Raw genomic sequence first — 12057 nt, 5'->3', positions numbered from 1 at the left:
CTCCCCCCCAGGCCTGTGAGATGCCGGAGCAGCCAAGGCCATGGAGTTGCCCCCCGGCGGTGGGAGAATCAGGGGGGCAGAGCAGGGGTCTGGGGTCTGGGGCACAGCAGGGGTCTGGGGTCTGGGGCACAGCAGATGGGACCTGGCAGGTCTGAAAAGCAATGCAATGTAGATGTTACATCTCGCAGCGACTTGGCTCCTTGTTCTCTTTATCTAGCCCACTGGCCCCCCTGTCCAACATTACATTGGCTGATTATCTGATTATTAAATTCAGAGATGCTATAAGGGAGAAGAAAAAAAAAAAAAAAAAAAAGGAAAAAAAGAGTGGTTGTTACAATTATCCTTCATTCAGTTATACTGGATGGGGCCCCAGAGGCTGGTGGAGATCTGGGAAGCCCTGACAGCTCCTGCAGCAGGAGATGCAGTTTTCTGTCCTCTAGTCTTCACTCTGAGTAATGCATGATCGACTCCACATAGTTCCCTGGGAAGAGCCCTGTCACTCCATTCATGACCCCCTCATACCAGCCGTCATCGTTTTTCTTGATGACATAAATGATGGCACCTTCCTGAAATGAGAGCTCATCTTCTTTGTCCTTCGTGTAGTCATAGATGGCCACCACTAGGAAAGAACAGAGCATGGCTGTTAGGATAGGTACAGGGAGGAGGAGGACAATCAACCTACCACGTGCAAAGTTCTCCACATTGAAGGCAGTCTCAGAGAACTGTACTGCTCACCTCCGTGTGTGCAGAATGACCCGCTGAGAGGGGCCGTTTCTTCCAACCCCTTTTATAAGAGCTTACGCTTTGAGGCACACGAGCCAGGACTACTTCAACTCTTCCATTCTTAGTATTTCCAGACCCACCAGAGGAAAAGCTTACAAATAATATTATAAACTTTTGGTGTGGAATGATACAAGGCGATGGACCTACTCCAAGATTCATCTGTGATCTCTGCACAACAGTCAGCAGGAAAACATGGAAGAGGGAGAAGTAGTAAGAGCTCTCTTCAGATCGGAGTAAGAATGAGCCAAGGCTAATATCCGAGACTTCCATCTACCTTAGCTATCTCCACATTTAAATCTGTAAAATACATATATGCAGTCCCAGGAGCTAGAAGTCACTCCCAAGGTATACAATGCCAAGGCAGACATCCCAGTGAGGAGCTAGGAAGAAGTTAAGGTGGTTCTCTGAAACAAAATGTATGCCTTCTGCATCAGGACATTTGTCTTACAGCTGCAGAATGTTTTACTGAATGCACGAAAGCTGTTAGGAACCCTGTCAAAGAAATTGGACAAAGCACAGGGAAATATTAAAGAGAGCACTGTCCTGAAATGGCAGAAAAAAGACATCAACTTGGTATGTTTTTCCGTTCTAAGTCCTATCATTATGTGTTCCATACAAAAAATTATGTATACCGGACTGTGAATACTTTAACAAATAGCATCAGTCACTGCTCTGAGCACTTGGCAACGAAACATGTGGTGCTGCCATTGAAACAAAACGGATGTTGGACAGGGATCCTAAAATTTTGTACGAGGGATAGATGGGAAGATTAAACCAAAGCAAGGAGAAAAAAACAACAGCATGTGTTCATGAGCACAGTGTCCAAAAACCCTATTAAACTCATCACTCTTTTCAAAAGAAAAGAGGTCATTTGCTTTTGAGGGAGCAAAGGAATAATACAAATATTTACTAAAGAAACCTGGATCCCGAAGAGATTATAAAATAAAATATACAAATCAATCCTGGTGGAGAATCAGAGTATGTACAGAGATTTATTTTTAAATAAATCTCCCAAACATTTGACCAGAGCATATTTAAAAAACAGATGTTGCTGGCTCTATATACTTACACCAGCACAGTTGTTAAGTAACTCATTCTAAGGAAACAAAACACAAATGGAGAAATGAGTAAATTTTTATCTTGAAAAACAGAAGTCACTATATGAACACATGATACATTCAATTAAAGTCCTTCAGAAATCCTTTTTAACTGCCTTTTAGACCTGTTTATTTTAAAACATTTCTTCCTACAGTCACTGTGCTGTTATTCTTCGTTCTCTTGATAATAATAATCCAAGGATCACAGTAACTTCCAACTCCTTTCTTTCTCATTTTTTAGTGTATTCTAGTCCCCTCCGATACTGAATGGATTTGTTATTTCATGATCCCAAGTAGGAAACTCTTCCCCAAATCTGTGATGAAAATTTGCTTATTGTTAAGCCTCTTATAAAATTACCTGAAACCTAGTTTTATTTTTATATCCCTGTTGCTTCCTCCTGCACGTTACTTTTGTACTGGCAATGTTCCTCTCACTAAAAGACTGTTTAATCTTTTTTTAATGTTCTGTCTGTAGTCCCACCAGTTCAAGCTGTGAGCTTGAACCATACCACGAGTTACCAGGAGCCCAGGCCAGTATTGCAAATAAGGCTCCAGATGAGACAGGAAGCAGCAATACTGACTCGGGATGTGGCATTCTTCCCTGAGAGAGCGAGCCAGGACCTCTGAGTTTCTATCTGAATACATTTCAGTGCAGATATGAAAAACAGCATTACTCATTTAGGTTGATATTCTTCCAATTAGTGATCTTTGGTTCTTCAACAATTACACAGAGTTTGGCTGAACTGTGTTAGATCAAACTGACCACAAATGCAGGCCAGACTGGTTATGCAACTGAAATCTGATAGCTGTGACCACACGCTTTCTCTATGTGGTATGAGGGCAATTCTTCCTTCTAGATTATACCCATTTCTGGTCACCTGATTTGTAACGTTGGGGCATTTTCTTACCTTTCCACACGACACACCCAAACAGCTCAGTGGAAAATTGCAATGCACTTTCCTGGACATTGCTGGTTGGCTGTTGCTATTACAGCCATGCGATAGCGTCCTCAAGTTCAACATCCCCAGTAACTGTACCCTACCTAAGAGTTTCTCCCTCTGTTCAAAACGGATCTGCTTTTCCCTTCCTTCCTCAGCTGTAGGTTCAAGCATGTCTTAATGTTAAATATACCTCCTACACCGCATGACCCCTTTACAGAACAGGATGATACTGAATCCCACCTCAAATATGGCAACCTGCTGTATTTGATGCCTCCCCAGCTTCTACGTTCTCACTTTTGCAAAGGTTATCTAAGCTATCGCTATTAGAAGTGCTTTCATTGGAAATTAAATAAGTGAACAGTCATACCAAAAGAACAAGCACAAATCCTAGGAATTGCTACTCTGCTTATTGAAGCTAATTGTGTTCGAACAGTCATTTCCTTCCATGAGTTTTGTCTGCTTTGAATCATGTGGCACAGAATACTATTTATAGAAACTTAAGGAGTTGCCATAGAAATAATTATTTTTCAGAAGATAAAGCATTATTAGTTCACAGCAGGATAAGTATACAGATCTTTGCGTATCACAGGCCTCTTTTAGCATGGGGCTTTTCATTAACTTTAAAGCTTGTTTGCTACAAAAAAAATCACAGCCAAGCACTTTTCTCCCAACTCCAGCAAAGCAGTCAAATCTCAAGACATGGGCTGAATATAAGTAGAGCTATTCATATAACTAAAACAGAATTCCCCCCTATGTCAATATCTTATTTTTTCTGTCATCCTAAAACTACTATTTGACAGTTCTTCATACATTGTAAGCACTTCATTTTTTTAAATTACTTCTATGAGTGTTTCTAAGAACAGACTGACCTTTGAGATGTTTTAGTCTTCTAGTTTTCAAAATACAGATCAAAATAATGCTTTTACATGGGACTCTACATCAATGAGAGAATGTTTTGTTTCCTATGCTTTTACTTTTCTGCAGGAAAAATATTCTGACTAAAAGCCTGACTTTCTCCAGCTTATCTTTAAAGACTCCCATTACAGTTTTGCTATCCCATGTGATTTTCCCTGTAAATATCAAACTACAAGTGCCTGGACTCCCTGCTCAGATGGAACAGACCTCTGCATACATGAAGCTATATAAATTATTTTAGTTCACAAGCTCATAGAAGTCACACAGAAAAGCAGATCAGAACAATATGCTATAATTCAAATTTCATTATTTCTTCAAATAGAAAGTTGTTTTCCCAGGCCATGTGCCACATGATTTTGTAGCTTCTCTTCCCCACAAACACACACACATACATACACACACAGAAGACACCATAAACAGGCATCACGGTCCTCCTTTTTCTCTTTTGCTCCTGACTGAAATGCCACTGAGGATTTCCTGAGGGCCAGGTGGCAGGAATAACAGAAACACAATATACATAGTGATACAAACATAGAATTAGGCTAAAGAGTGTCTTATATCTAGAAAAATACAGAGAAAAAGCTTGAGATTCACTCTCCTATCAGAAGTAACATGCCTGAAATTTTCATCCAACACAAAATACATCAATCACAGTGAAACTGGGCAGATACTGTGCATGCTTAGAACTGCCTGAAAAGGAGGAGTTCTTTAAGTAATACAGCACATCTAGTATTTGCTGAAATGACCTGTACTGGTTCCAACCTGAACAAATTTGCCATCCTCCACCAAAGAAAGAAATGCAGCATCAGGAGCCCCGCTCCAAAACCTGATTTTTTGAAGCCAGGTAACTCACATCGATAATCAGGAATACCCTCCAAACTCTACAGCAACAAGAGTACTTTGTATGAGATCCCTTTTCTCCCTGTCCTCCCTCATGGAAATAAGCTTCCCTGACAAGAATAAGCTGAAGCAACTTTTAATCAAACAAAGAGCCTGTGTGCACCAACAGAATAACAGTGACACTTGCTGTCAATCAGGGGTGTGGAGAGGTCAATAGATAGAGCGAGTCATGTAAACACCCTGCAAGTCAGCCACTTTGACCAATGGTCTCAGCTTGTCAGCAGAGCCTGGGTATTTGCACTTACACCAACTAGACCAAGGGTGCGAGAATAACAAAAAAACTCCGACATATTCTTCCATCTCCCTCAGTGCCTCTTCCATCTTTCCCCCACTCTTCAGGTCCTGCACTGCATTTATCTTTGTGGAGTTTTTGAATTTTTCTCCCTGGTGAAGACCAAATGTGTCTAACAGTCACTCAGCTGAGATGCCTGGTTGCTTTGCAACTTTAGATTTTGTATCGCCCTTCTCTAAGAGGTACGTGACCCTGTTTCACACAGAATACCAGGCAGTAGATTTTTTCATATTCAAGTCCCCCTAGGCCATTTATCCACTCAGTTTATTTTACCTGTAATTCTATTCCACCATGTTTCAGCACACCTGGAAGACATCTAGGTGGAGCCATGCAGCAACACCTCAGTCAGTCCTAGAGATACCCAGCGCCTTTTAGCTCAACTAAAACCCACACCACATCCCACACTTGATGCAGCATTGCAGCCTCCAGAGCCCCAAACACACATCGCAGCACTTCTCCAGGTACACACACACGTTCAAAGTTCAAGGTCAACTGCAGCGCCAATTCATTCATTCATGTTTTGCCTCATATGAGTTTGAGTATTAGGATTAAGCAGACTCCTGAAAGGTGAGTCTTAAGTAGATTACAGAGGATTTAAAAATAGATAATTAGCCAGCTAATCATTATCTTCTCTTTGTGGAGAAAGGGGTGAAAGAGTCAGACTCAGAAGAGTAGCTTAGCTTTCGTTCTTTAAGTTGCCATATGGAGGAGCACCTCTACCACAATACCAAGTACTGGCTACTAATGAGTCTGGGGCAGACTCCATGTCCAAAGTGGGATGGCAGAAGATTATACAAAATGTTGTTGCAAGCACAAACCTACCATCTCTACTAGCTCTAAACTTACCCTTTTCTAAGTAGGACCTTGGTGCCCAAGGAGGGTCCTCCTCAGCGTATGGATCACTGTACTCCACTACAGCTGCTTCCTCCTCCTCATAATCCTCTGGAGGTGGGGGTGGAGGTGGAGATTCATCGAACACTGGCTCATCCACAGGCGGTGGGGGGGGAGGAGTATCTGAAACTGAAAATAAGCAGTAGTATAACCATGAAAATGTCTCTAGAACCATGGTAGCAGGATGAAGTAATATTTCCTATCCCAATTAGTTGCACTGGGCCCAATAGCTAGAACTTGCGGAAATATACTAGAGATAATAAAATTCAGAAAAGGAAGAATCAGGTTCTTGCAATAAAATTATTTCCTTTACCCTCCCTTCACAATTTCAGACAAACTTGCAGAGGCAGTAGAGAAGGCAGAATTCTGGCTGCATACAGACAAAACTTTCATCCACTCAAAACAAAAGCCACATCTAGTAATAAACCATAGCATAAGGAAGCAGCAAACTTACTGTTTTCTTGAACTCTGGCCACAAATCCCATTAGCGGTAACTGTGGAGTTACCTGTAGGATGGAGGGGGGAGGAGGAGCAAGGGATGCTGCCACAGAAATTAAAAAAGAGAGGCATTCAATTAGAAACACAACAAAGCAGCAAACAGGAAAGTAGACATCATCACCACTCAGACAGTGTAGCAGTGTGCCAAGAAGCTGAGATAAAAAGGCTGACATTCAAAGAAAAAAGGCTCAGGTGGTCTAAGCATATTCCTAATCTTTACTTCAAGGAGATTTCTCTATTTTTGAAAATTTCCAACCCAGCTATTTTTCATAAGATTAAGAATCCATGCTCAAGTATTTTTCTGATCTGACAATGATATTTCCGTAAGTTGAAGTTTATTACTACAGCAATATAGCACTTTATGAACAGACCTAACAAATTTATCAAGAGGACTCTCTCTATAATCCTCCACCTTTCAGATAAAATTGCTATTTATAGAGGTGACTTCTGTAACAGCATCCACGAATCCTTAGTAATGAAAATGGATATAACTAGTTTTCTCCAAAACATAGGCCAAAAAACCCCATCAAGTGAGGCAGTTATTTTAGGCAAAACAGAAAAAGACACCTTTGAGAACTGAGCGGTCTTGGAAGACACGGGACTTCTGACCTTACTGTAGAACCAAGCGCACTGTGCTGCTGCCCAACAACAGCGCCTATCCCAGATGCGCTGCCTCACCTCCTTCCCACCTGATTCCACATCCACCCACTGAACTCTGAACAGCCCTTTTATTGGTTCCAGAAGAGCAGTCTTTTTACAATACATGTGAATTCACATTTAAAGAATATGCTATCAGCCAGCTGCAAGTGTTATAACGCTGATCCGTGGTTTAGGCCAGGAACGAAAGCTTAAATTCTCTAGTTAGGTTAAACAAATAGTTGGCTTTTTTTATCTAACTTTAGTATCACTTTGCAAGAGTAATGCAGTAATATTCTTTAAGCAAGTTACAAGATTATTTTTCAGAAAGCACACCTCAGGAAAAGCACAACTAAATAATTTTCTTATTAGTAGTGGCATACAAAAACATTTAGTCATGTCCAAAAGGATGAGGGGAAAAATGTCTACACTTCATATACCAACCAGAACATTTATTTAGCTTGTAGAACAGAACTAAATAAATTCCATACTCATTCCAGAGCCAGTAAGAAAATTGCAAGGTATAATGTAGTATTTTTCAGAATTAATTCACATCATCATAGCAAATTAAAAGAACTCCAGGACATTTAAAGTTCATGTCTCAAAGTTTCTTCTGTTTGCTCATTTCAGCAACTATTATCTGAAGTGCTTTGAACGTCTCCTGTCACTCACATTCCCATTCCTTTCACAACCACACACCCCAAACAAAAAACCACAACAGAGCCACCATCCTTTTTGTTGCAAAAACACCCTTGTACCTCCATATAAAGCAAGCTCCATTATCTCACCATTTAATTGATAGTTCTTGAGAAAAACTGAAATGTGTTTCTAATTACAGCTTCTTTGATTTGAATGACATGACCTCTGAGGGTATTTATTCCTTCAAGTGTAACGACAGTAGCTGGAAAAAGATTTAGTGTTGCATTTTTTCAAAGCAGGAAAAAGGAACTTGAATTTTAAGTCCTACTGAAATGCAGTAATATGCATGGACTTAGCATTCTTGTGCAATTATGAAGTCCCTGCCTTTTTATTAATATATGCTATAAAAATGTTCAGTTTCAAAATGTTTCTTCTATTCAACATCATATGGATTCTTACAATTCATATCTATCATATGATACTAGCGTCAGTTTCCTAGGTCCCTTTGGTGTACTTTGTTCGTGTGAGATATAAGTTTCTTTGAAAGAAATAATGAAGCTTTCAAAGTAGAAAAATAAATCACTCTAGACAAACACTCCAAGCAAATACAAAAAAAATCCCTTAGTTTAGTTCAGGCTGTGTAGTTTAATCAAAATGGTGATGCTAACAGTTACTGACATCATTCCTTGCTTACCTTAACCATTTGGTTTGTGCCTCACTCTATGCACGGTGCAAGGACTATCATATTATATTGTCTCTATATGATATGTAATGAGTCTAAGCTAGTTTTGACCTTTAGGAGCCAATACAATAAATATTGTATGAATTATTACTTTGTTTATAAAGTGCATCAGAAGAACCTTACTGTCCCTTGCTGTCTCAAAAGATGAGATTAACGTGAGCTTAAACGTTCTTTCCCAGCTTCCTTCCATACAGACCACTGGTATCTACACAGTTGCTGTAAATTAATTCAGAATTGCTCAAGAGCACCTTCCACTAGATTCCTTCAAGCCTGGTAAGAATTCACCTGTACAAACAGTGGCTAGTGCAGGCCACCATCTCAATGCTTGCCCAGTTTCTCCCACAGGGTTTTTAGCCTGTGCTGAGCTCTACACTGCTTAGATACTGGTATCTAAGGTCGCAAAGTTGAAACACTTGTTTAGTGGCATGGCTGGCCAGAGTGGCTTTGGAACAGAGATATACTGAGATCATTTAGGGTCTGCATTTCTTAATATTTTCTTTTCAGTTGTTAAAAAGGTTTCACCATGAAATGGAAAAGTTATATTATCTTAGAAGTGGCATTCAAAAGAACAGTGAAGTGAATAAACAATAATGACTATGCCAACATACTAAAAATGAAGTGGAAAAAACAGTACTGCTTTATTGCCAAACAGCTTGCAAAGAACAAGCCATAGCTAGCACACTCCTCTGCCTGTCGTAAGGTCTCTTTTGCACCTCTCAAGTTTGTGTTTTCTCCCTCTCTTCAGGAATGCTGAGAAGCAATCGTGGCCCCTTGTCACTACTAACTCCACTCCTTACAGACACAGCAGACCCTCTGTTCTTACGGTCTTCATCAATGCTTCAGCAACGTGCTTGAGCGTCCTCTTTTTTCAAGGTACAGGCCAAAAAAGTTCGGTTTAGTATAACTGCAAAGTTAATAAATTCTATATTCTGCTAGGTAAATATAAAAAAAAAAGTATCTTCCTACAACTGCTCATTTATGTTGTATTAAGTATGCTATTATAATTGAAGTATTTTGTTTGTGATTTGCAGCTCAAGTGACTAATCACCACAGTCATTATCTTCCTTTTGGGCACACAGACTGAATTGTGGTTATGTAACTTATTTAAAGTCTGTTTGGCATCCTCTGTGATTACCTATTAACAATGCAATGGTAGCTTGCAGAGAATTATCCCTTTGCTAAAGTAGAAATGCACAGCAGTTGTCAGAAACTCTCGGGATATACTGAAAATCCTCTTTACTCCAAAGGTAATCCTAAAAGGTTCTTTTACTGCTATTACCCTTTCCTTTTTGCCTATTCCCCTTCAGCCTACAATATGCACATAATGTGCTTAACAAATACCACGTATTTCAGGCAACTGGGCTGCAGTTTAGACATACATCCTCTGCCACCCCCCTGTCCCCAGCAGGACCATCCATTTCCTTCTCAAGTTAAGCACACACATCTCTTTGCAGGGTAGCTCACAAGCAGTCATATTTGAACCTGATCAAATCCCTTAAATACAGATTGCAGCATTTGACCTAATTCCAAGTTCAGTGCTCAGTTAAAAAAAACACCATCATCAAAAATTACCACAACAACAACAAAACACAAACGCACTGTAGTGCTTGGAAATTGACATTCAGTCTTGCTGGTAATAGAACATTTCCTAATGAAGAACCCTCAGTATGTTTCCTACATCTTTCTGCAGCTTTGCCAAAAATGAAAGTCTCCCCTGCTCTGGTATTAAAACCTTAACATCGCATCAGAAGCACAGGGAAAAGGACTCCTTAGATGAAAAGCTACTGTGTTTTGCCTAACACACAGGACACACCACTCCTTGTAATATCTCATCCTGCTTTTTAAGACAGGTTGCCTATTAGAATAACATCACCTCTGGACTTAGCAGATGACACAGCTCCATTGCATGCACGCCCAACACCACGGATGTCTCTACGGTGTCTAACGCTTACCCTTGTACAACAAGTGCAATTTCGTGAACTGTACATTAATCAGAAGGAAAAAGCATACAACATAAAGACTGATTAATGAAGAATTAGTGTTCTGGTACAAAATCAAATACCCACCCCACGTCAAAGCAGATACGTAACACATGGTGTAGTAAAGGACTAAAGCTTGCCTAATAGGAACCATGAAATCAAAAGTAATTTATTTGGCAACAAAGCTGTCATAAGAGAAGCTGAACTGTCTGTACTGGGACTGCAGCTTGGCATGGCTACCAGCAACAGACTGGGAGTTACCCGAGACTAACTGCAAGATCTGCAATGGAGACAGACGTGAGATTTCAGAGATCTGAAGGCCACTCCATTCACCTCTGCATTGAATTCAACAGAGTAGGAAACCTTTCTCACCTGGGTTCTGGTTATAAAACGGTCCCCCGTTCATCTGGTTCTGAAGGCTTGTCTGTGACGTGATCGAAGGAGGACGCCGATATGGCAAAGATCCCCCTATTGTTGGGGGTGTGTGTCGAGATGCAGGCCTGTTCATGCTGTAGAACTGCACTGGGTGACCTAGGTTAGAAGGAGAAATGTATTAGCAGAAAGAAGAACGATGCCTGCCTTTTTGATGTCTGCCTTCAAGAATCAGAGGCTTGGAAGGGTTTTTGGTATTTTTAAGACAATCTGCATCCTAGGAGCCGTCAGCCGGTTCAGCTGCCAGACTGGCAGGACACTGGATGTCTCAGTAGTAACACAAAAAACCACTCTCCCAACAGCCTGTACTCAGCACAAAAGCCAGCATGAAAATACAAAGGTGTCTAAGCTACAAAGTTTCAAAATGAAAGAAAATAATTCCCAGTTATCCATTTTAGATAATGTATTGTAATAACTTCTCGTAAGTTTAGTTATTTATAAACCCACAAAAATAGAGTACTTCACAGTCCAGCAATTAAGCAACATACATGTACAAACTGTGTGCCAGCTATGACCTACAATTAAAAAAACACTATACTAACTTATCTTCGTGCTGTTCAGGAAATATGCAGAGAATCATATGGGGAGAAGAGAATGTTAGAAACTGCTTGAAGGACGGACTTCATGCAATCATACTCAAAGGCACTCTTTGAGGCAGCTGTCAATGGAATCAACTCCTTAAAAACTTGCTCTCCATTTTAATCACTTCCTGTATCAGAGTAATTGATCCTGAATCTAAGCAAACAAGAAATGAAGCAAGACCATCAAGCTATCTTCTATGCTCACATAAAGTTCTCTGGCTTATATACTGTAGATAACAGTAAACTGGATTTGTTATACCCATATGGGTTATTACGCTCCCTAACTATTCTGCCTCCACCTTTTGTGCTGGAGGTAAATTTCAGAGCTTGCAAGAAAACAAGAGAAAGGATGGTCACTGGGATTGAGGAGACACCCAGGCAGGGAAGTAAACAGAGAAACAGAACAAATGAATGTTCAGATTTTTTAAAACCTGCATTGTTCTTCACTTCGATTGCTGTGCAAAACTTCACACTAGGTCAGTAAATAAAATGTTAGTTGCTTGCTGTGTTGCTTGCTTCTTAAGGCAAGTGCATGAACCAGAGATTCACATTCCTCCTGATTTGTATAGCTACGTACATCTCAAAAAATGCACTTTTTACAGATGAGGAAGAAGAACAGTTAAGAAGCAATCCACCTAGCACATAGGCTTTTTCACATTTTTGCTAATGCATCTTTCCAATGTGTCAGTCTCACTGTTACTTAATGTACTGGTAGAAATTGGTGGTGATTG

At 40.2% G+C, this 12057-nt stretch overlaps 1 protein-coding gene across 11 annotated transcripts in view; it reads right to left on the bottom strand.

Annotated features, from left to right (window-relative positions):
• Positions 1 to 325: 325 nt before the first annotated feature.
• The window catches only part of ABI2 (abl-interactor 2), a 65707-nt gene continuing 53975 nt past the window's right edge, over positions 326 to 12057 (bottom strand). For 5 of the 11 annotated variants that reach the window (XM_014954313.1, XM_014954319.1, XM_014954315.1 and 2 more), the window contains 4 exons: positions 10686 to 10844; positions 6274 to 6360; positions 5775 to 5948; positions 326 to 619 (listed from right to left, as the gene is read on the bottom strand). In XM_014954313.1, coding sequence (XP_014809799.1) covers positions 444 to 619; positions 5775 to 5948; positions 6274 to 6360; positions 10686 to 10844 — 596 coding nt within the window. In that variant the 3' untranslated portion in view covers positions 326 to 443. The remainder of the gene's footprint in view (positions 620 to 5774; positions 5949 to 6273; positions 6361 to 10685; positions 10845 to 12057) is intronic. The other 6 variants (XM_014954317.1, XM_014954318.1, XM_014954324.1 and 3 more) reach the window with 3 other exon arrangements.

The sequence above is a fragment of the Calidris pugnax genome, unplaced genomic scaffold (assembly GCF_001431845.1).
Source record: "Calidris pugnax isolate Ruff unplaced genomic scaffold, ASM143184v1 scaffold103, whole genome shotgun sequence".
Classification (NCBI taxonomy): Eukaryota; Metazoa; Chordata; class Aves; order Charadriiformes; family Scolopacidae; genus Calidris; species Calidris pugnax.
This window is presented reverse-complemented; position numbering and strand designations above follow the sequence as displayed.